Source organism: Erithacus rubecula (genome assembly GCF_903797595.1).
Source record: "Erithacus rubecula genome assembly, chromosome: 28".
Taxonomy (NCBI): domain Eukaryota; kingdom Metazoa; phylum Chordata; class Aves; order Passeriformes; family Muscicapidae; genus Erithacus; species Erithacus rubecula.
Window position 1 is genome coordinate 2693021 of NC_136680.1, and position 22676 is coordinate 2715696.

The following is a 22676-nucleotide window of genomic DNA, read 5'->3' on the forward strand; positions in this document are numbered from 1 at the left end:
GCCGTGCGAGATTTCCCCTTCCAGCTAAGCGCCCTCCAGCCCTGCTGCGCTCGCCGCTGGGCCACGGCTGCCTTATAAAATTTTCTGCTTTAAATAATCTCTTCGCCTCCAGACCCTGGTGCTGAGAAAATGGGGCGAATGCTAATTTCTGACACGGATGTGGAGCGGCTCTGCCTTCGTGGGTGCTCAGAGCTCTCCCCTGCTCCCAAGGCCCTGAAAACACAGCCTTTCCCTCGCCCGCGGGGATGGCCGTTCACTGGGCAGCCACTGCCGCCTTCCCCCCGCTCCAGGCGCAGCCGCCGGTCCCGAGTGACGCTCCCGGGCCGCTCTCGGGGGTCCCGGGGGTCCCGGTGCCGGGGGTCCCGGTGCCGTCCCCGCTGCCCCCCGCTCCGGAGGGGGCGCGGCGCCCGGCAGGGGGCGCTGTGGCGCGGCTCTTTGTGGCGGCGCGGCGGCGGCGCTGGCGGCGGGGCCGTTCCCGCCGCGCTGCCTCCCCCGCCCGCCCGCCCGCAGCCGCGCCGGGCGCGGGGCATGGCCAGACTCACCGAGGGCGAGGCGAGGAGGCAGCCGCCGCCGCTCCCGCCAGCGCCGCAGCCGCCCCCGCCGCCGCCGCCGCCGCGCCGAGCCTCCCCCATGAGCAGCAGCGGCGGCGCGGAGCCCCCGGCGCAGCCCGACAGCATGAAGGACCTGGATGCCATCAAGCTCTTCGTGGGGCAGATCCCGCGCAACCTGGAGGAGAAGGACCTCAAGCCGCTCTTCGAGCAGTTCGGCAAGATCTACGAGCTCACCGTGCTCAAGGACCGCTACACCGGCATGCACAAGGGTGAGCGCGGCGCGGCGCGCACAAAGGGGCGGCGGGCCCCGGGTCGCTCCACGCGTGACCCGCCGCGGTGCGCGGTTCTCCCGCACCCCCCCGCATCCCTCAGCGGGAGCTGGCGGCCCCCGATCCGCTGCTCGGGAGCGCGGCCGCCTGCCCAGCGCCCGCGGGCGGGGTCCGCACCCCGCGGGCGAGCCCCGCAGCCCCCGGCCCGCGCCCCGCCGGCAGCCCGGGCCTGTGGCCCCGCGGGGGCTGCGCTGACAAAGGCGGCGGTGGCAGCGCGGGCCGCGCCGGGGCCGCTGCGGAGCGCGGGGCCGCAGCGGGACCCTCGCTGGGCTGCTGGGCATCCCCTCAGGGGGCTGCACCGACCCCGGGCGAGGGCTCGGCGCTGCGGATTTAAATCCGTGCAACAAAGAATATCGGCCGCCAATGTGCTGCTGTCAGTGCGTTCGGGTAGGTGAGGGGCCTTCGTGATGGCACACGGGGAGATGAGGGGTCTCCCTTCGCTGAAAGACCTTTAGTGGGTGCTGAAAAGTTTGAGGAGGCTCCTTTGGCCTCGCTTATTGTTGTGTTTTTATATTGAAGAGCTGTCGCGTTCAGCGGAGCGGCTCTACCCCACCCCAGCAGGTGTTGGGGATCTTGTGACCTGCGGGCTCCAGCAGGAAGGGAACTCGCCCAGTTGTTTGCCGTGAGACCCGAGGCGGTGATGGCAGCCTCGCTCCCTGGCACAGGTAGAACAACCTGCAGGGAACCGACAGAGAGCTGTCGGTGCTCAGCCTGGGCTGCTGTGCCCTAAAATGATCTGAGATGGAGCCATGTGTTGGTGCATGCTGGAGGGAGTGTGCCACGCTCAGTCCTGATGCCTCAGATTTAGGAGGAAGGGTAGGAAAAATCCAGTGCCTTGGCAACGTGAACCATTCTAGACTGAACAGAGAGGGAAGAGGACAAGGGAAAAAACAAGTGTATTTTCAAACAAAAGGCCAAATCTAACTCCAGCACAATTTCTCATTGAAGCCTGTGGGGGCTGGGCTGGCACGAATTTAGCTGAAGAAGTGTGTCTGGTTGTGAGTGAAGAACCAGGATGCCATGTGCCTGTGTGTGGCTGTGTGCAAGGAACTGCATCCAAACCTGCTGCCAGGGAATGGTGAGTTGCAAGGTTTCCAACCCAGCATGAAGGAGAATGGGCCCAAGGCAAGAGGCAATTGCACATTTCATTCTGGTTGACATCTTAAATATAGACTGTATGGTCTGAGGTCAGCTCCCAGCAGGAGACAAATTCTAGGGATCTGCTTAGGTATGGAAATTAGAGGGGGCAGTTGTGGTATTAGCCAGATGTGTGTGATATTAACTTGCTGTTAAAAGCAGGATTTCTGCAGCAAGATAAATACATCTTTTTGGTTCTAACACATTTTTTTTTTTTTTGTGTAGCTGTGGGTGTTGTTGGTCAGGGATTGTTCTGTCCTGAGGAGGCTGTTGAGATGTGAGGTTCTCTGGTGGTTGTTGTGGGGTTGTTTCCACAGCCCTTCAGTTCCCTCTGCCCCTCCCCGTCCTGTTTTGTACAAAGTGAGAGGCTGGGATTCCTTCCCTGGTGCCATGAGTTTGCATGTAGATCCTCAGCCTGTTTTGGGAGCAGCCTCTCCAAAGGAGTCATCCCTTCACAAGGAAGTGTGTGGGGGTTTAGCGTGCAGCGAGGGAATGAGATCCACAACCCAGCCCACCCTGATGCCTGATCACTCTCATTTACCAGGTTTGGCTGCAGTGCCTTGTGCTCCATGCAGGAAAGCCACCCTGGTGAGGAGCTGCTGCCATCAGCAGGCCTGGAAGGTGCCAGGCCTGGCCCAGGAGCTGCAGTGGCCTGGAGCACTGTCACAGCCCCTGAGCAGGGGACACTTAGGCTGTGAGCTCCTTCCTGCACTGAACACAAGCTGCCTTTCTGGGGCAGTTCTAACAGCAGACTCAGTTTTCTCTCCCCATGTTCCTGATCTGCAGTGAGATCCAATTGACAGCTCACATGCAGCTTCCATCTGCTTTTTTCCCTTTCTCTCCCCAAAGGGGAGGAAGCGGTGGTGTGAGAAGCCAGCGTGTCCTCTTGTGTTCCCTTGCAGCTTGACATGGAGCTGAACAGCCACCTCTGCCTCCAGGGAGGAAAAAAGGGTGGAAAAGGGGCTGGAGGATGTGAGTTGGGCTGCAGTGTCCAAGAGCTGGTGTATGGGTGCTGAAAATGAATGAATTTGGTGGAGGCAGAGGAGAATCTTAGAGATCTAGAAATGTGAGCTCTGCTAGGGAATGGTTTTGTTAGTACCTGACTAGTCATGTCTCAGCAACCTGGCTACTGGTAGCTGATACTGTTCCAGCCTAATATTATTCATGAGGCAGTTTTTCTATTTATGTTAATCACAGATTCATTTGCATGTTAATGGCAGTGTTTGTCTCAAAGCTAATATTTTCATGGGAAGAGCGGGGAGGTGTTTGAACAGGCTTTTGGAATGGGTCAGGGGAGGCTGAGTGGGGAGAATCAAGTGGAAATTTTTGGCCTTGTGTTCCAGGATTAGGCAGAAGGCAGTTCCTTCACAAGTGTCAACTGGATGGGTTTCCTAGGAGTGCTCATGGTAGGGAAAGTGGAGTGATTAAAGAGTGTGAGATGCCAAACTGGACTGCAGGGGAATATTCAGCAGGGGCAGAAGGATAGGTGGCTTTTCCAGAGGGCAAGGATACAACAACACCCTCAGCCCAACTTGCCTCCCTGGCAGCTCAGTTTTGACTGAGCTTCTGCAGGCTTGTAGATTAGCTCCCCACTGACTCCATGCTTCCCCTGCTGAAGTATTTAATGTGATTTCTGATGCTAAGCAGAATCTAGAGATCCCTCCCTCCTGCAAACCAGCAGCCTTTTCTTGCTCAAGGCTTTAGACTGCTGATGTGTGGAGTAATATTTAGGATCTGAAGAGACTGTAAATTCCGGAGTCAATGTGTAGCTTGTAGGGAGGATCAGGCACAGAATATATATTTTTATTTTATGCAGTCTCTTCCAAGTGGAACTAGGCTGTGGGTTCTGCTTTCAGGGAGCTGGAAACCCTCCTGGAGCCCATGGAAGTGGGGTGGTACCAAAGCTGATGGGGAATAGAGGGATCTTTGGCAGGATGATGGTGTCCTGGCTTTGCTGATAGGCCTGGCTTTGCAGATAGGCCTGGCTTTGCAGATAGGCCTGGCTTTGCAGATCATGCTGTGGGTGCTGTCCTGGCTCCTTGTGTTGGAAATGGGTCATTGGCACTGCCTGGGTGCCTGGGACCTTCCAGGCTGATGCTTCTTCACACCCTGAGCACTCTAACACCACGTCCTGTGTCTCAGCAGGCACAGCTGACTTGGTGTGAGAAGTGCCCAAAGGGGCCTGAGCCTTTCTGTCTGAGCTTGCTGTTAACTAAAGCAGGAAATGTGGAAGTGAGAAAACCTGGTGAGAGTGACAGGCCCCTCTGCATCTCTGTGGACATCTCTTCACTCTTGAGCACATCCTTGGGTGGCTCTGTCAGCTCAAAGTTTTAGGGGCCCAAAGAGCCCATGAAAGACATGGTGAATCCTGTCACAGCATCCCAGGAGTGGCTGCAGAGTGGAGTGCAGGAGATAATGGCTCTTCAGGAAGAAAGGTTTTTTCCCCAAATATTTATTTACACAATTAGGCTCAGAGCAGTGTTTCTTCCAAACCTTCTCCTTTATTTCTTTGCAAGGAGAATGGAATTGACTACTGCACTCTACCTCCAAAACACCTGTTTGTGAAACACAGTAATCATATTTTCCAAAAGATATAGCTGATATCTTTAGCTGACTCCTTTCCAGAGCCAGTACAGCTTCCCAGGCACCTACTATTGGGGAAATAAGAATGAGAGGAATGTCCTCAAAGCTTAGAGACACAAAGAGCTGGTGGGCAGAGCAGTGGACCAGGCTGTCCTGTACCTGTAGCCCCAAGCCAGGCTGGATATTAGAGGCTGCCTGAGTGCTGCTACATGCTTGAGTGAAGAGAAGGAGCACAAGTGGCTTCTGCTGAGTGAACACCCACATCCTTGTAAAGCAGAGCAGCAGCAGGGGTTGATTGCCCTTGGGTTGGAGTTGGAGTGAAGCATCTTTAGGCTCCACAGTTACAGGATGTTTCTGTCTCTGGAAGCTGCTGCCTCTGGGTACCTGAGCTGCTAAAAGATGAACAATATTACTAGGGGAGAGAAGGACCACAGGACTCTAGGGAGGGGATTCATGGCTCTTATTCACATTGATGCTCATGGATGTAAGTGTTGCTGGCCTTTACAAATCTGGCATATAACAGTGCCTCCTTGTATGAGGAGTGTCTCTCCTTTATCCACACTAAATGGTGTGTCTTTGTCCAGTTCTTATTTTTAGCTTTTCCTCTCATGGACTGGAGGTTTTGAGCCTGGCAGTGTGCTTTGCCTCAATTTTGGCATTCCTGACTACTGGAATATGGGACTTGAGGATGGTGTAGAAATAACTCCACCCATCCTGAATTTTCTTAGGTTGGTGGCTGATGCTCCTGAGGCAAGGCTGGTGCCTTCACTGCACGTGGGCATAGTACCAATGCATTGAAGCTTTTAGTGGAATAAATTGCTTATTCCCAACTGCTGACTTCAGACTTTTGTGAGCTAAACCTGGCCCAAATTATCTTAGAATGAGTCTTGTATGACTTGCAAAGTAGCAGACTGGAGCAGCAGGTGGAATTGGGTATCTGTGTTTGAGGCTTTGCTGAGCAGGCTTTCAAATCTGTTAGAAATAGATCACAGAGGTTATAGAGTCTGGTCTCTCTGGTTATAGAGCTGCTTTTGAGGCCTGATGTCAGAGGAGTCCATGGGGGAGAGTGAAAGCCAAGGGGAGCTGCCCCACCACACCAGAGCCAGCTCCTTTGCCAGAGCAGTGTTTACCTGCATTCTTCCTGGCCTTGCTGCATTTGTTAAATCACCTGTTGGTCCCACATTTGACTTTGGTGCAGCATTCTTGCTTCAAAAGGGCAATAAGGAGCTTTAATGACCTCTTAGAGGTATCTAGTGCTTGTGTGCTGTTTGTGGAAGGTTTTCCCCCACCCCAGCAAGAGGTGTGAGGACTGATGTGATGTGCTTACATGCAGCAACTTCTTGGAGTTGGGATGGAGAAACAGGAGAACAGAATTATGTTGCTGTGTTTGGGATTGTCCTGAGGAGCTGCCTTCTGCCTGGCCTAAGGATGTTGTGTACCATGGAGTCACACTGGGTAGAGGGGAGAAGTCCAAACAGCCCCTGCACCCACCTTTGGACCCATGGAGGCCAAGAAGTGCCTTAGATCAAAGCTGAAGCAGCTTTGGAATACCCCAAGCCAGGCACAAGAATGTAGAGGCAGAAAAATGGGCCTCTCTGGCCATAGGAATGCATCTGCAGCCCCAGCACAGCAGTGTAGACAGGGATGTTCATTAGCAAGCCAGAGGGACTCTGCTTTTGCTTGGGATGTGAAATGCCACTGTGGATGGGAGGGGGATGAGTGAGGGGGTCAGATGCATTCTGAGTCTATTCTCCAGTGCTTTGCCTACCCTCATCTGAAACAACTCAAGTGACAGAGCTCCAGGCACTTCCCTGGGGAGATCATTCCACAGTCTAAATCTCTTTCTGCTAGGAAATGTTTCTTGATAACCAGCCAGATTTTTCCTTTTGCTTATTCTTAGCATCAGAGCACCCAAAGATGATCCCTCTTCTTCCTGGAGGGGCTACAACTCCTCCCCTCCTCCCTTGGCTCCAGCATTCATCTGAGATGTTGAGTCATATCTTGACTAAGAATGTCAGGATCTGGCCTTTTCTCTGTGCTTTTTATCTGGCTGAAGTTGGTCCTTGCAGAATGCAGGATGCTCTGCTGGGCTCTGTCTTGCCCCTGTGCTGCATATGGACATTGGTGTGTGTTTGTGTGCATCATACAGCACACAAGGCCAGGCCTCTCCTGCTGGAGCTTTCCCTCATTTGTGAATCTGGATCATGGAGCTTTTGTATAAGCCTAAAATCCCAGATACTTTCTTTCTTTCCTTGCTTCTTTTATTTTTTTAATCAGTAATCATGCTGATCCTTGCCTCTCTCCTGATCCTTGTATTTGGGACTGTTTCTACCACAGACAAGATCAGCTTCCCTTTTGCTCTCCTATTGTGTCTCACCTTGTTCAACACCTGTATCAAGCCCTGTTGATTCACTGGGACCCTTTTCCAGCTCTTAATAGACTTTAGATGTGGCCTGTAAGTCCTTTAATGTTGTTTCTTTGTCTTTTTTTCCCCTGGAGCTTTAGACACATCCAAATTATGTAACATTTGTGTTGATGTTCATCTGCAAGTGCCTGTCTAACTTGACACTCCCTGTATCTGCTGCAGGTTGTGCATTCCTCACATACTGTGCCAGAGACTCTGCCATCAAAGCCCAGACAGCACTGCATGAACAGAAGACTTTGCCAGGGGTAAGTCCCAGTGAATTGTCTGGAGTTGATGCCATGGGGAATTTTCAGGGGAGGGAGCAAGGGCAAGAAGTGGCTTACATCAATTTTCCTGCTTGTGTAAGAGAAGGGTGTTCCAGGGGTTAGCACAGGGATATGGGAGTGGAAGCTCAGCTCTGTTCTTCAGAGCTGCTGTTTTTTTTCTCTGGCCAGGCCTGTTTCTGTGCTGCCCTTTGCACTCTGTGGTGTGACAGGACACCTTCAGCTTTCTGTCCCTGTCATGAGGGAGCTGTGGGATTTGAAGTGTATGGGTGCACTGAGTTTTTGCTGAAAAACTCACATGAGATAAGATCCCAGAGCCTTTTCCAGGTGTGCAGAATCTCCTGGTGCATGCAATCCTACTCTGCCATTGCCCTGCAGGTGCCTGGCTGGAACTCTGATGCAGTGGCTGAATTGGATCAGTCTCCCAAAAAGAAAAATATATATACTTGCCACATGCCATTGTTTGGAAGAGGAATAGGTTATTTAGGTGAGAGAAAGCTGCTGGTCTGTTCCTGAGTCTTGCTTATCCCACAGCTGGTCTTGGGAGCAGAGTTCAGTGGGATTTGAGGGAGGCTGGGCACTGTGGAACAGGTCCCTCCTTGCCTGGCAGTGCTCTGCCTCCCTGGGACCTGCTGGAGAGCTGAAAGGAGTTCTGGATTGTTGCCCTTCCCATTTTGGTATGATTTAAGAGCTTTGACTGGGCAGTTCCCTTGCTGTACTGAGGGGGTTGATCAAGCACGTTGAAAGGATTCATTTGGAGGTGAGTAGGAGGAGGAGTTGGGTACTTATAGATAGAAGCTCACAGGAGGCCGTGAGTGCTCAAGGCAACAGAATAATTAATGTAAACCAGGGGTCTCTGGAGGGTGGTTAGGAATTCTTAACCATAACATTTCCTCTTTAACCCATACAGGTCCAAAGAGCTTCCCTCACCTCTCCCAGCTGCCCTCAAAACCTTCACACACACACACACCCAGTCACTCACACCCTTTTCTGTATTTATTTACCTGTGCTGGTATCTGAGTACTGAAAAATGCAAGTGACTTAATTACCACTTAACAGGGTTCTTATCTCAGGACAGCCAGGGGGAAGAGTACAGATAACCAGCACAAATCTGCCTGAGTTATTTTTGTGTGATGGGAAATGGCTGGGTTTTTAAACTAAAGCAGCCTCATGTGTTGGTCCAGAGCAGAGCTGACAGTGCCAATAGAACAAGTCAAAGGATGGAGGAGCAGTTGAGAGGAGTCATGGCACAGTGCTGTTAATGCAGTGGGGAAGTCACATGTGTCTCTGAAAAATTATTCATGTGAGGCTTGGTGAATTCAAGGCAATCTCAGTTTTGCTACAGTTCTACATTGGGGATTTGTTGCATGTTTCACTGTGTGCTCTGCTGTCTGTGCTCTCAGGGGTTGTAGAGAGCTGCATGGAGCAGTGTTTGAAGCAGCAATTTATCTATGATGTGGTGATCTAAAGGCTTTTTATGTTGAGGTGTAAGACACTGCTTGGGAACAGTAAGAAGTCTGTGGTAGGTGAGTACTTTTGAACATACTTGTCTGGAGACAGTTAATGAGCAGTGTGGTGTAATTATGTTTCAGGATTAGGATGAAGATGAGCTGTGCTGCATTTGGAGCTATTTTCAGGCTGCCAATATACCACTTCATCACATTCAGTTTCTCTTTTGTTCAGTCCCTCAGTGACCAAGAAAGCTCAATTCTCTCTCCCTTTGGTCATGTAGAGGTGGTTACTTGGCATGGACAGGGTTGGGTGAGCTGAGGTAGCTTTCAGCCATGGTTTGCAGGTGTCTGTGTAGCATCACCTGTCCTTGTGGCCCAGCTGATCACTGGCAGCACTTTGGGAATCAATCACAGACAGGAGGGACAGGCAATTGCTTCTCTTTTTTGGAAGCAAGGACATAAAATTTCATCTCTGTACATTCACATCTGGTTCATCTTCTGATGATCTGTGGGGCAAAGCCTATCCCCAGGAGTTTATCCAGGGCCCCAGCACAGGGCAGATCACAGAACACACTGACCACACCACTGAGATTTCAGTCAGTGGGCCACAGTCTGCTAAACAACTGATTTTTTGTGCATTCTACCCATATCCTTCCTGTGCATTGCACAGAGCAGGAGAAGAGAGAGAGCTGAAGGGTTATGAAGTGTAGGGTAACACAGACTTTCACCTGAATGCATGACCAAGCCTCAGCAGGTTTAGAGACAGCAGGGGATCCACCTGGCAGGGGAAGGATCTTGTGCTGATCCTTCACTTGCTGTTGCAGATCCTTCACCAAGCAATTGCAGATGCCACAAGAAGCAAAGTACCTTCCTTTGCTGGTCTCAATGCAGAGAGCTGTGGCTGAACTCAGCAGTTTATGAACCTGAATACAGAGACCAAAATGACTTTTCTGGTCTAGGCTGAGGATTTGGTAAGGACAGAGTTGTGGAAGTGCTTTGGTGTGGTTCCTGAGATAGTTTTAGGCTGGGATCAGGAGCTGGAGCAGAATTGCTGGGCTCTCTTGCAGGCTGTCACTGGGTGCCCAGAGGTGTTGCTGAGGTTCTCCAGGTCTGATGCCAGCAATGTCAGCCTACCTGCAGGGCCATGGGTGCAGTGCAGCTTACCTAAGCTTTTATATATAGTTATGTTTATATTTTAGGTTTTCCACAAAAGTCAGTAGGAATCTCTGTGGTCTGTATTTATTCTTGTGGCATTTGGGGCAAGTTTCCTTTTTGTGAGGTGAAAATTCTCTTTTGTTTCTGAATTGAGTGCTGTTGGATGTATGATAACTGAAGAAATTTAACTCTAAAAGGCTTATTTTTTGACAGTAAGGCTCAGCATCTTTTTTTGAGGTAGACAGAATTTTGGCTTTTACATTCTTTTATATGGGCCAGTGTCCTCAGGGTGTAAAGTAACAAGACTGTCATAGAATCATCAGGTTGGGAAAGACCTCTGAGATCATTGAATCCAGCCATTAACCCAGCACTGCCAAGTGCACTAAACCATGTCCCTCAGTGCCACATCCACACATCTGATGGTGACACAACCAATCTCACCTGTACAGCTGCATATTGTATTATCCAAAGCACCTGTGCTGCCCTCAGAGCTGCTGAACTGTTGCAATCAGGCCTTTAAGGCTTTTTCCTAAATCCAGTGTCCCCTTCAGCTGCCAGCCAGCCCAGCAGTGCAGTTTCACCTTCTCCCCCCTCCCTGGCACACTCCTCCCTGCCTCAGTGAGATGATATTATATCTCAATAACCCATGCCTTTGATTCGTGATTGTGCCTTCACTTTGCTGAGTTCTGAAAGGAATTGGAGAGGTTATTAATGACACACAGTGATCACACAGCAAGTTAAAGCCTCTTGCTAAGTGAAATTTGAGGGAAAAGCATCCAGCTTTTCAATATTTCGCAGAAACGCTTTATGTCTCTTTTCATTTGCAGCCAGACAGTTGCAAATTACATAAAATTGCTCCTGAAGAAGAAGAGAAAGAAGAATAGAGGGAGGAAGTGGAGGGGGGGAGGTTTAAAAAAGTAATTCTTTTGGCAAGGTACAGTTACAGTTTTATTTCTATGCAGAACAAAGAAAGGCCTGCTGAAAGGTAGGCAAGTAAGTTGCAGAAATTGGTATTGATCCAAGCTGGGAATACGGGCAGTTTAAGAGCAGTGATGAGGGTACTGAAATGTGGCTACATCATAGGGAGAACTCATGGATGCAGGGACACAGGAATGGAAAATTACAGAGAGCAGCAGCATGAGAGCAGACAGAGGCTCTGGGAATGCACCAGGGGTTGAGATGCTGCAGCACTAATTCAGGTGCTTGGGCACCAGTGCTAGTGCAGAGCTGGAGCAGAGGCATCCCTGTGGGCAGCTCCTGTGCTGCCACAGCAAGGGCTCACCTGGGCCATCTGTCAGCATCCACTGTGCTGGTAGGAGGCAGCACAGGTGACTGGAGGGACTTTGGTGGAGAGGACAATGCATCTCATTCTTCCCTCCCCTTCTTTGTGCAGTGCTGGTGTGAAGCCAGCCTGGACCAGTATTTTTGAAAGTTTCAGGTGGTCTAAATGCTTGGCTGAGGTTTTGAAGCTGGGCTCCACTTGTTAATTTTGCAACCCTTGAACAAGGCAGGGTGGAGAAGTTTTTCCCATGTCCATCCTGCAGGTTTGATAGGCAATACCAGCAAGTTCCAGCACTATGAGTTAGAAATACAGAGAGCATGCCAAGGCTATATCATGGAAATGGCAGCACCAGGACAGGAAGGTGCTGGGCTAAAGCTGCCCCTAGGCAAGAAGCAGCAGAAGTGCCTGTTGAGTGCAGAGAGAATTGAAAATACTTGTGCTGTTGAAGGTTTGGCTTGAGGGGCTGAGAACTCTCAGTGAGGCACAGCAGCTGCCCAGGGAAGTGCCTACACTGAAGAGCAGCTGCCAAGGCAGACACTGCCTTCTGTTCCCTGTGGAGTTGGAAGAACAGTGACATTAAAGATCAGCACCCATTCCCACGTGCTGATCAAGTGGACACATGCAGGCTCTGCCCTGTGCACAAGGAATCTTCCTTTCTCCAGAGAAATTGCTGCCCTTTACATCCAGGCCCTGGCATCTCCTTGCAGCACAAAGCTTTGACTTTGGCTCCCAGAGCTGAGTCTTCCCAGTGATCTCACCTGTGCTTGTGAACTCACCTGTACCTGCACACCAGCCCAGAGCCACCACCCTCCTGAGTGAGGCTCCACATTCCCACCTCTGGGGGGTTATTTGGGCTGTGTGCTGCACACAGGTGCTTGTGGATATGGATATAGATGGGATCATGGGATAATTTATGGTGGAAGAGATCTCTGGGGTCTCTGCTCAAACCCCACTCAAAGCAGGGCTGACTATACCACATCACTGAGGGCTTTTTTCAAATGGGATTTCACTGTCTCCAGGGGCATCCTGCAGTCACCTGGGGCCTCTTTTCTGGTCTGCCAGCAGCCCTAAAGGGAAGCAGCTTATCTCCTCTCAGCTCAGAAGTGGCTCAGGGGATTCATCTGGTGGTGCTGGGGCTTGGGCCCATTTTGGGTGGATTTTCCCATGGGTGTGTCAGTATTGCTGGAGGTTTTGCTCTGCTGGATTGTCAGTGTAGTGGTTGCCAAGGGAACTGGCACAGCAGCTCTGTGTGCAGGCTGAGGGTCCCTGTGCCTGCCCCCCTCTCTTACATCAGCAGAGATGTGTTTTCCTGGCCACTGGCATTTCCCTGCCATGGGGCAGGAGAAGGGCATGGCTGCAGCAGCTTGAGAACTGCCAGCACAGCCAGGAGGGGCCTGTGCAGGCTCTGCAGAGCTGCTGTGCCCATCAGCTCAGACACTGCTGCTTCAGGCTCTGCCCTTCCCTGGATTTTGGGGTCCTTGGAGGGTGCAGTTCATGCTCAGTGAAGCACCTGATCATGCTCCCTGGATCAGTGGTGCACCAGTGGGCACAGGGTGCTGGGTGTCCTTTCCAGTGGAAAGATCAAAGCCTTTGCAGAGGAATGTGTGCTCCCAGCTTTTCCCTTGCTCAGGGTAACTTGGTGACCCATCTCACAGCATCTTACTCCTGCTTTTTGCAGACCATAAGCCCTAAACATTCCTTAGACCTGCCAAGCACTTTGTACTTCAGTGGGAGAGACAAATGTGACACTTGGGCAAGGCTCTGAAGCAAGGTGCTGAGGAAAGATGCTGCAGCTGACACAGGACTGTGTCACAGGACCCAGCTGAGCCTGGGTCCTCAGGCCCATGGCTTTCTGGAGGCCAGAGCAACCTCTTGTGTTCTTGATGAACTTTCTAGAGGAGCTTTTGGGGTTTCAGTTTCATCAGTCCTTCAGCAATCTTCCTGGCTCATGCAAAAAGATGTAGCTGAGCCATGCAGGCAGAAGCCATGTGGTTTGTGTCTGGGATTCACATCCTGCTCCTGCCACAGACTTTCTGCATGATCTTCATCTCCACATGCCTTGATTCCTCCACCTGGAACACACTGCTCATAATTATCCTTGTCTCCTCCATAGTGGGATTGGATGAGGTGAATTCATAAGCAGCCTATAGAGCTGTGCCAGGACTTGGTACTAATGTTGCTCATGTTTCTGTATGAGACAACCCCTCTTTCTGGACAGGACTGAGGCACGCTGAGATGTCAGAGGGAAGATGCAAGTAGGGTACTTGAGCACTGAGACTGGCACCAATCCATCCCTGCTTGCATTCCCAATCAGAAACAGAATCCAAATGAACAAATTAGCATTTAGATTTATGTGCTCTGCCCAGTTAGAGGTGATTATGATCATTCAGGCAGGGCATTTTTAACTGGCCAGAGGAGGATGAGCCTATGATTTGTAAAATGGAGAGCCCAGGACCTAATTCTGCCAATGGCCTTGGATGCCTTTTGGTTCCTGACATCCCAGAGGAGCCAGCCTGCATTGTGTGTTTCATACACTCTGCTCCTGACCCTCTTAGCACTGTGAGGTTCCCCTGCATTGCACCTAAGGGGCTGTTTTACATCACTCACTCGTAATTAATAGAAAGGCTTGCCCTGCTGTCCCAGGGGGCTTTTTCCTTCTATCCAGCTTTTGCAGTTTGAAAGCTGAAGAAGGGGGATCTGGGAGTCTTCTCCTTGAAGAACAGGGTTACCAGATTGCTGAGCTGACTGACAGCTCATGCTGGGCACTGGAAAAAAAAAAAAACAGGGAGCCAGTTCACCTCCAGAAGCCTTTATGTGGGGTGTGGTGAGAGAAATGGTGCATTTTGGCCTTGGTGAAACCAATAGCAAAGCTTCCTCTGACTTTAGGAGTGCCAGGATGTTTCCTTAGATCCTTGATCTCAAGAATGCTACAAAGGTAGGGAGCATTTCCTCAAAAGCAGGGGGGAAGCCCAAGCAGAGCAGGGTCCTCTGCTGCTGTGTGCTGCCCAGATCCTGGGATTGGGGTGGGGTGTAACCCAGACACTTCCAGCAGGGCCTCTCAAGTCCCTGGGCTCCCCTGGGCTGCAGTGACCCTCCTGTGGCTGTCTCCTGCTGCTCTCAGAATCCTGCACAGGACGTGGCTGCTGTGTTTGTGTAACTCTCCCAAGGTCAGGATGGCCTCAGCCCCTCTGGCTGCCCCATTGCTGCCCACCAGGGACCCCCAGAAAGGCACAGGATTGTTAGAGGGAGAGGGCTGCAGGCAGGGAAACACTGTCTGTGAGCTGTGTTGGGAGGTTGTGTATCCAGCCAGAGGGAAATGGGAGCAAGGAGCTGGAGCAGGGCAGGAGGAGCTTTGCTGCCCATCTGGTACCCAGTGCTGCTGCAGAGGATTTCCTGAGTGCAGTGGGTCACAGAGCTGGCAGCCCCCAGTGTCAGCAGCAGTGGGGAAGGAGCACCCTGAAGTGTGAGGGACATTTGGCCCATGGTGTCCTGACAGCATGTGCTAGATGTTAATGTGATATTCTTAAGAAATGAAGGCTAATAATGCTCAGCTGAATAATTTAACAGGGAAGATGAAGCTCAGCTTGTGAGGCAGGTGCAGGCTTGTGAATAATTTGCTCAAATTCTCCATCCTACACCAGTGCTCACCTATGTGTTCCTGTGTGGTAAAAGGCTTCCATGTCTGTGCATGTGCATCTTCACTCTGGGAATTTAAGGCAGGCAATCCTAACTGCTGGGTTTATATAGTTCTCTTATTCGGAGAGAAATTACTGTGGTTACTGTGCAGCTTCAGGTGATGACTGGAGGCCAGGAGAATTTGTACTTCCAGAGTTTGCTGTGTGGGCCAGAAGTGGCTCCTCACTGCTGCCCTGTTCCTCTAACTTGACCATCCCTGTTGTGTGTCCCTGTAGGGGACAGAGCTTTGTCTGAGACCTGTATCCAAAGTTTAGGTTTCCCCCAGGGACAGTTCTCAAGGCCTTCAGACCTATGGGGTTGAGTTAAAGCTGCTGTGGACTCCCTCTGCTTGAGAGGCCTTTGATAATTTGTTCATCTTTGGTGGCAACATGAGGCTTAAAAGCCTCTGGGTGTCCCTTGTGTGCAGGGAGGGCCATGGCTGCCTCTGCCTCAGCTGGGACGCCTCCTGTGTGAAGCTGGCAGACAATCCTGCTGCTCTTCCCCAAGCCTCAGCATCTGAACAAACTTCTTTATATCTTCTTGTCTTTTCATTACCCATATCTTCCAGAGCAGACAAAGACCAGCCAGAGCCCCAACCCCAGCTTGGTGGGTGTCTCTCAAGTCACTAAAGCTGGCAAGGCCTCTAAAAATGAGCATCCCTTGACCCAGGGCTTGGTCTGACATGGGCAGGGGGCAAGTCTTGCTGTGCCCACCCCAGGTGGGCAAGGGAGGAGTTGTGGCCATAGCTGGGGGTGCAGGCAGCCCTGCTGCCTGTGGGTTTGCAGCTGTGCTACCCCTCACTGCTGTTGTGGGCCTGCCACCTCTCCTGCCAGGACATGGTGGCCGTGGGCCAGCTGTGTCCCCTGGCTGTGGGATGCACAGTGGCAGGGTCGGGGTCACAGCCCTGGGATGGGGAAAGGACAGGGATGGACAGATGGGTAGAGGGGGCCCCTTCCCCAGAGATCATATCAAAATGTCTCTTTTGTGCAAAGCAGAGGGAATGCCCCCAAGAGCTGGTTTCCATGGCAACTGCAAATGTCAGGTTCCATGTGGTGAATAACCGTTTCCATGACAACACCTCCTTTATCCTAGGTGCTGGGACTGGAGTGACAGCCCTGCTGGGGGAGGGGACAGGGAGATGGCCTCAGGTGCTTAACCTCCCCCTCCCTCCCTCCCTCCCTCCCTCCCTCCCTCCCTCCCTCCCTCCCTCCCTCCCTCCCTCCCTCCCTCCCTCCCTCCCTCCCTCCCTCCCTCCCTCCCTCCCTCCCTCCCTCCCTCCCTCCCTCCCTCCTCCCTCCCTCCCTCCCTCCCTCCCTCCCTCCCTCCCTCCCTCCCTCCCTCCCCTGCATCCCTGGCAGGGCGGTGCTGCCTGTGTGTGCCCTGCATCTCACAGCATCCCTGTCGCCCCTCCTACCCCCACATGCCTCTGGGCCTTTGGCTTCCTCACAGAAGCTGACATCCCAGCCTGTCCCTCCACCTCCCTCCCCATCACTTCTGTTAGTTTATCATCCTGGGTAGGAACAAAACTGTTCCTCAGTGCTGGGCCTGGCTGTGACGTGGCCAGCTGCCTGTCCTGGCTCTGCACGGAGCCCTCTGCTCTGAGCACACATCTGGGCTCCTGCCCTCTCCCACTCAGCCTGCTGCCACAGCTCTGCCAGCCTCAGCTCCACAGGCAGGGTGCCAGGGACTGGGAGCACTGGCAGCAGCCTCTCAGCAAGGAAATTGGAGGCTTTGTGGAACAATCTCTGACCACAGACTCCTGAATCCCTGCCCCACATCCCACTCAGCTCCTGAACAGGGTGCTGGGCCCTTGGCAGCTCCTGGGGAGCAGCAGCCCAGAGGCTGCTGAGTTCCAGTGCTGCCAGTGATGGGGCCACATGGCAGCAGCAGCAGGATATCAGGAGCTCTGCAAATCCCTGCAGATGATCAAGAGTGGGAAAAGGATCTGCAGCCTCTCCCTCTTCCCTAAGTGATTCAGCAGGGCTTGGGGTTGTTGTCTGTCGAGGTGCAGCAGGGCAGGAGTTTGGCTTTCCTTTGGGGAGCTGCCAGCCCATCCCTGGGGCCATTATCAGCATCCCCAGGATCAATCCTGGAGGCAGGAGCTTTGTGGGCCTGCTCCACCTCTGCTCTCCTGCCTGAGAACCATCAGTCACAGCCCCAGCTGCCAGGCTGTGTGCCATGCCATGCCAGCCTGTCACCTCCTGGTTGGCATCTCTGTCCTGGGAACTGCAAAGCCACCTCACAGATTTCCTCCAGCTGTTGGGAATGTGGGCTCTGCCTCTGGTTTCTGGCCAGTCTGGCTCAGGCACCACTTGGGAGACTGACAGTCCTCTACATATTGCATGCTGGCTTTTAAACACATTTCACTTAGGGACTTCTATGGCTTGATTTCATTTTCTGTTGCAGTTTTTCATCAGGAGTTTCCTAAGACAGGGGCAGACTATGCTTGGACCTGAAGTTTGTGTGCAGGCCTTCCCTGCCATATTCTCTGATTGGTTTTTATTATGAATGTCACTGATTCAGGTCACTGTCAGCCTCTGTGAATGATGCTGAGAGACATGGAGTGAGATGTGCTGTGAATGTGGAAATCTGCCCTGTGCACCATTCCTCGGGGGATATTCTGGTGCAGTTGGATCCTGCTAGCTGGGAAAGGAGGCTACAGCTTGTCAGCTGCCTCTCTGGGCAGCACAGGACACACAGAGCTGCCAGCAGATGAGTTCTGCCCTGCTTTTCAAACCAGACAGTGAAAGCTGTGGGTTCTTAATGCAGCCACTTCTGTCTCTTCATGTCCCCATACCATGCGAGCTAAGCTACCCTTCAGGCTTGTTTATGGTTGGATTATTGCTGATGACACTAATGGCTGCAAGAGAAGGAAAAACCTCTTCTCCACACCCAAGTGAGAGGAGTTCTGCCACTTCAACCTGAGCATTGTCCCAGAGGGCCAGAGATGAGAGATGTTTCTGGAGAGCAGCACTGCCCTTCCCCAGAGCTGCTCTGGTGCACAGAGCTGTCTGCATGAGGGCTGGGGAAGGGGAAGCACCTTGGCCTGCTTGCTGTGCTGCTCCTAGCCAGGTTCAGGGCAGTGTCTCTTCCCTGCTGCAAGGACAGTGAGTGGCTCAATTAGGTGACGTGGCCATGCCTGCACTGAGTCAGGGCAGACACAGGAAGAGCTTCCAGGCACAGTCTCACCTCAGGCCACCCTGACCACTGCTCAGGCTCCAGTCACATGGTGATGAGCTGCTTCATCAGAGCCCTTTCTGTGCCACTTGCAGCAGCTGAGGAGGTTTCTGCATGGTGGCCATTCCAGGAGAGCTGAGCAGGAAAAAAACACCAGGCTCCTTTTGGAAAAAAATGATCCCTTCTTCAAGGGTACTGCTTGGCATCACAATGTCTTGGTTTCCCTGCTGCCTGTGCCCTGCTGCCCTGCTGGCAGTGCCTTTGGAGGCTGTGCTGGGCAGTGGGCCAGGAGTCACCTCTGCATTTCTGTTCCCTTGCAGATGGCGCGGCCGATCCAGGTGAAGCCTGCGGACAGCGAGAGCCGTGGAGGTAGTTGTCATCTCTCCTTGCTTCTCCTTTGGTGGCCCTGTGCTTGTGAGGGGGACCAGGAAATGGGACACAGGCTCCTGGCTCTGCCTTGCTGTGTGTGAGGAGGAGTCTGTGTGTGGCAGAGCAGGAGGGCAGTGCAGGGACACAGCTGACAGCACCAGCTCCTAAGGGTGATGGTGAGGCTGCCCCCAAACTCTGTCCCAGCTATTTGAGGGTGTCACCAGCCTGGCAGTGTCTGCCCCAGGACACTACTGAAGCAGACCTGAGTGGCACTGAGGCTCCTGAAGCCTTTGGGAAGAGGTTCCTTCATTCCTACACCAGATCTGCCCAATAAGAGCCAGATCCCTGCAGCAGCACTGGCTTTTAACGTGTTCAGCTCACTGGTCTGCAGCTGATTCTCCTGTCTGCAGCTCCCTGCACTGCCTCCCCCATCACTGCTGAGCTGTCTCAGCCCTGCAGCAGCCCCCAGCACATTGTCAAGGCCAAAATGCTGTTGCAGAAAAGATCACATGATGGGGAAATAATGTCTGAAGGGGAAGGATCCTGAGATGGAGGTGCTGTCAGCCTGCAGGGTCCAGCTTGGTCAGAGCAGCATGTACTGAGAAGTTCAGAGCTGGAAGGCTGGGAACAAGAGAATCTGGTAATTTAATGGGGAGCTCTCAGCAGCTCAAATTCCTCCTCCAGGTGGAGAAGGTTTGCAACTTCAGCCCTTTCCACATCCATTAACTCATTTTGCTTCTTTTCCTTGCCTTACTGATCTATTTTTTGCATTTTCTCTCCATTCCTGCATCTGCCTCTCCATGCCCTGTGCTGTTGGTGCTGCCCTGAAAGCAGTTTAGTAGAGGCCAGGGGAGGGTTTGTGTGCTGCTGTTTGTGCTGTGGGACAGCATGTCCTCCATGCTGTATTTAGATTTGGAAGACTTATGTTTTATGTTTCCAGACAGTTTGTAGTGACTGTCAGTTATTGTACTGTCAATAGTATGAGATATATTTTATAATATTTTATATGAATGTGTGTATTTATGGTTGTGTGATCCTCCTGGTTAAAAAAAGTCTGTTAAGTCAGATTGAATCTGTAACTTTTGGTTATTTCCTTGAGGGATAGTACACCTAAGTTTTACTGAAGTGTGGGCATTTTACTTCAACCCCTTGGTTTAAGGTTGAATTTAAGGTCCTTATGTGTGCTACAGACAATAAAAAGAGACCAGAATCTTCAGGATGTTTCACTCTCACTGTTGAAAATGATGTTATGAATGGATGAGAGATCCTTTAGAGATGCCTGCAGTGGGTGGGGAGGGCTGGTTTCTCACTGATAATTCACATTGCCTCTGGATTCAACCATTAGCTAGGGTCAGTCCTTCCCCTACCACACTGATTTAAATTAAAAAAAAAGTTTGTGTTTCTGGTGAGTGCAACTCAAACCTCTGGTGTCTAATCAGAGCTGAGGCCATCTCTGCATCTCTCTTTTGCTGCTGGGGGCTCTTCAATACACACCCACCTGGTATTGAGTGTTGGGATGTGACATCTCTGCTGCCTCTGTCAAATTGAGCTGTGACACCTCAGCAGGTTAAAAACCAGGCTGCTGGTTTGGAAACAAGCTTTTGGCCAAGGCACTGGACTCTGAAATCTCTAAGTTTATGAAAAGTGCCACATTCCCTAATGGTTACAAATATCAGAACATCAACTCTGCTTCCCATGGACAAGAACAGAAATCTTTGGAGTCTGACCACCTGTCTGCTGCAGCCTGTGCACCTCCCTCCAGCTCCCTGCAGAGCTCAGAGCAAGCAGCTCCCACAGGATCCATGACAAACTGGATTTTTTCCTGAGGCAGGAGCAGCATCAGGACAGCACCCTGTGTTTGTCTGAGACAGGTTGCTCTTCTGAAATGTTTCTGTTGTGATGCTCCACCTGTCAGAGAAGTGGCTGAACAACTTTGCAGATCTGGGAAGGGCAATATCCCTATAGCAATAGCCCCACACTGGCAGGAGGTGAAGAAAAAGATTTGGGGCAGGGCAGAAGTGTATGGATTAGGAGTTTTTCAAGGGAATAGCTGCATGCATCAGTGAGGCACTGCTCTGCATTATCCTTGAAGGGGAGCCTGTTTTGTACTCACCAGGGACTGACATTTCTCAGGTGAAACACCCTGAGTTAAGAACATGAAGTTAGAGCACCAGAATTTGTCTCTGGGTCTGGGAGAAGCTCATTTTTCTGCCATAGGGGCAGTTTTGGCCAAACCCTGCAGGGGCTGTGTGGGAGTATTTGGATGCTCAGTGTTTCTGCATCCTGCAGAAGAAATTCACTACCTGCATTAGTTCAGAGTGGGACTTGTGATTCTGGGCTGGACATTGTCAGCTTTCCCTGCACTCTGCTGGGAGCCTGGAGTGCCAGGAGGAGCAGAGGGGTTGATGTGCTTGTGTGGAGCCCTGGGCTGCAGGGATGGGCATGGCAGGTGCTCTTCAGCACTGCCCAGGGATGAGCAGGCTCTCTCTGCTTCCCAGGGAGATTTGCTGCATCCCACCCCCAGCCAGGACTGGGCTTCCCTCTCTCCTGATCCTGCCTGCTGCTGGCCAGGTGACCTGAATTCAGTGGCTTTGCAGCTGTTTCCAGTGCTTGTGTGCTCCCTCTTGGCCACAGCATCACCCCTGGCTGGTTCCCTGGTGCCTTCATCACCTTCATCAGCACTCTGTGCTGCCTCCCCTCCTGCTGTTCCCATGGGAACTCGACAGTCAGAGATCAGAGTGAGTTTCCCTGCTCGCTGGACAGCACGGGAAATTGCCAATCAGAGGGTGAAAATCAGGAGCTGTAGAGAAAGTGAGGGGAAAACAGCAGGAGGGGAGGGTGTGCTGTGCTGAGGAGGGGACAGGAGAGCTCCCAGTGCTGCAGGAATCACTGCTGGGGAGATGAAGAATGGTGGAGCTGATACCCTGGGAATGCCAGCAGGTTTGGGATCAGCCATGAGAGTGCCAGCAGGTTTGGGATCAGCACTGAGAGTGCCAGCAGGTTTGGGATCAGCACTGGGAATACCAGCAGGTTTGGGGTCAGCACTGAGAGTGCCAGCAGGTTTGGGATCAGCACTGGGAATGCCAGCAGGTTTGGGATCAGCACTGGCAATGCCAGCAGGTTTGGGGTCAGCCATGAGAGTGCCAGCAGGTTTGGGATCAGCACTGGCAATGCCAGCAGGTTTGGGGTCAGCACTGGGAATGCCAGCAGGTTTGGGATCAGCTCTGGGAATGCCAGCAGGTTTGGGATCAGCCATGAGAGTGCCAGCAGGTTTGGGATCAGCACTGGCAATGCCAGCAGGTTTGGGATCAGCACTGGGAATGCCAGCAGGTTTGGGATCCATGGCTTTAGGATCATGATCAGGTGGAAGGATTTGCAGCATTCCAGCCTGGCTGGGGAGGGATGAGTCAGCCTGGATATTGTGGGAGAACAGCTCTGTTTGGAAGCTGACAGAACTGAGAGGATCCTGGATCATGGGTTGGGCTCCAAGGTGCAGAGATCAGCAGCAGAGCCCTTTCAGAGATCCCCAGCTGCTGCAGAGGCATCCAGAGGGAACAAACTGGATCCTTTTCCTATGTGTGATCTTCAGAAACAGAATGGAGCAGGATTCACTGTGAAAAAATCTGATGTTGTCAGTGATTTTATTCTCTTTACTATTGCTCTTCTCAGCATTCAGAAAAGATTCCAAACCCATTGGTGTGTGTATGTATATTTGTCTTTATAGCTTAAGTCCCTAAGGTGTCACAGTTTTAACCTGTGCTGCATATCCAGGAAGACTGGCATTTTTCTTTCTTCCAAATTCCAAAAAGAAAAGCTGAAATTCCCACATGAAGGCAGGACTTCCAAAAGGTTCTCTTAGAGAGCCCTGTCAGACAAGAGAAGAGCTGTAAAGCTGCAGGGATGGAATGTTCACTGTTTCAGTGGACTTTTCCCACAGGGCAGGGTAAAGAAAAATGCTTTTGATTCAACAGAAATGGTGTGAGGAAGAAACCACCAGAATTACCCAGGAAATTTGAGGGCTCTTTGAAAGAGAAAATAATGAGTAACTCTTAAGTTAATTTGATTGCAAGGTGTAGGATAACTGGTTTTCCAAATAACTGGTTATTTGAAATGTAATAACTAATATAACTAATTGGAAATATAATATATCATAACTGATAACTGTGATAAGTGGTTTCCAACACCCCCTGCCCAGCCAGCCAGGGGTCCCTGAAGAGAAAGGCAAAACCATCAGTTGCATTTTTGTCTGTTAAATCTTAGCCCACAGTTATTTGTTTGT

The 22676-nt window shown here is 51.7% G+C and overlaps 1 protein-coding gene across 10 annotated transcripts in view; it reads left to right on the forward strand.

Annotated features, from left to right (window-relative positions):
- The first annotated feature begins 508 nt into the window (after nucleotides 1-508).
- The window catches only part of CELF5 (CUGBP Elav-like family member 5), a 36862-nt gene continuing 14694 nt past the window's right edge, over nucleotides 509-22676 (forward strand). For 7 of the 10 annotated variants that reach the window (XR_013776935.1, XM_079328072.1, XM_079328075.1 and 4 more), the window contains exons 1-3: nucleotides 509-820; nucleotides 7188-7270; nucleotides 18349-18400. Coding sequence is in view for 9 of the 10 variants with exons in the window: in XM_079328072.1 (XP_079184198.1) it covers nucleotides 529-820; nucleotides 7188-7270; nucleotides 18349-18400 (427 nt within the window). In the remaining variant the exon portion in view is untranslated. The remainder of the gene's footprint in view (nucleotides 821-7187; nucleotides 7271-18348; nucleotides 18401-22676) is intronic. The other 3 variants (XM_079328074.1, XM_079328076.1, XM_079328077.1) reach the window with 1 other exon arrangement.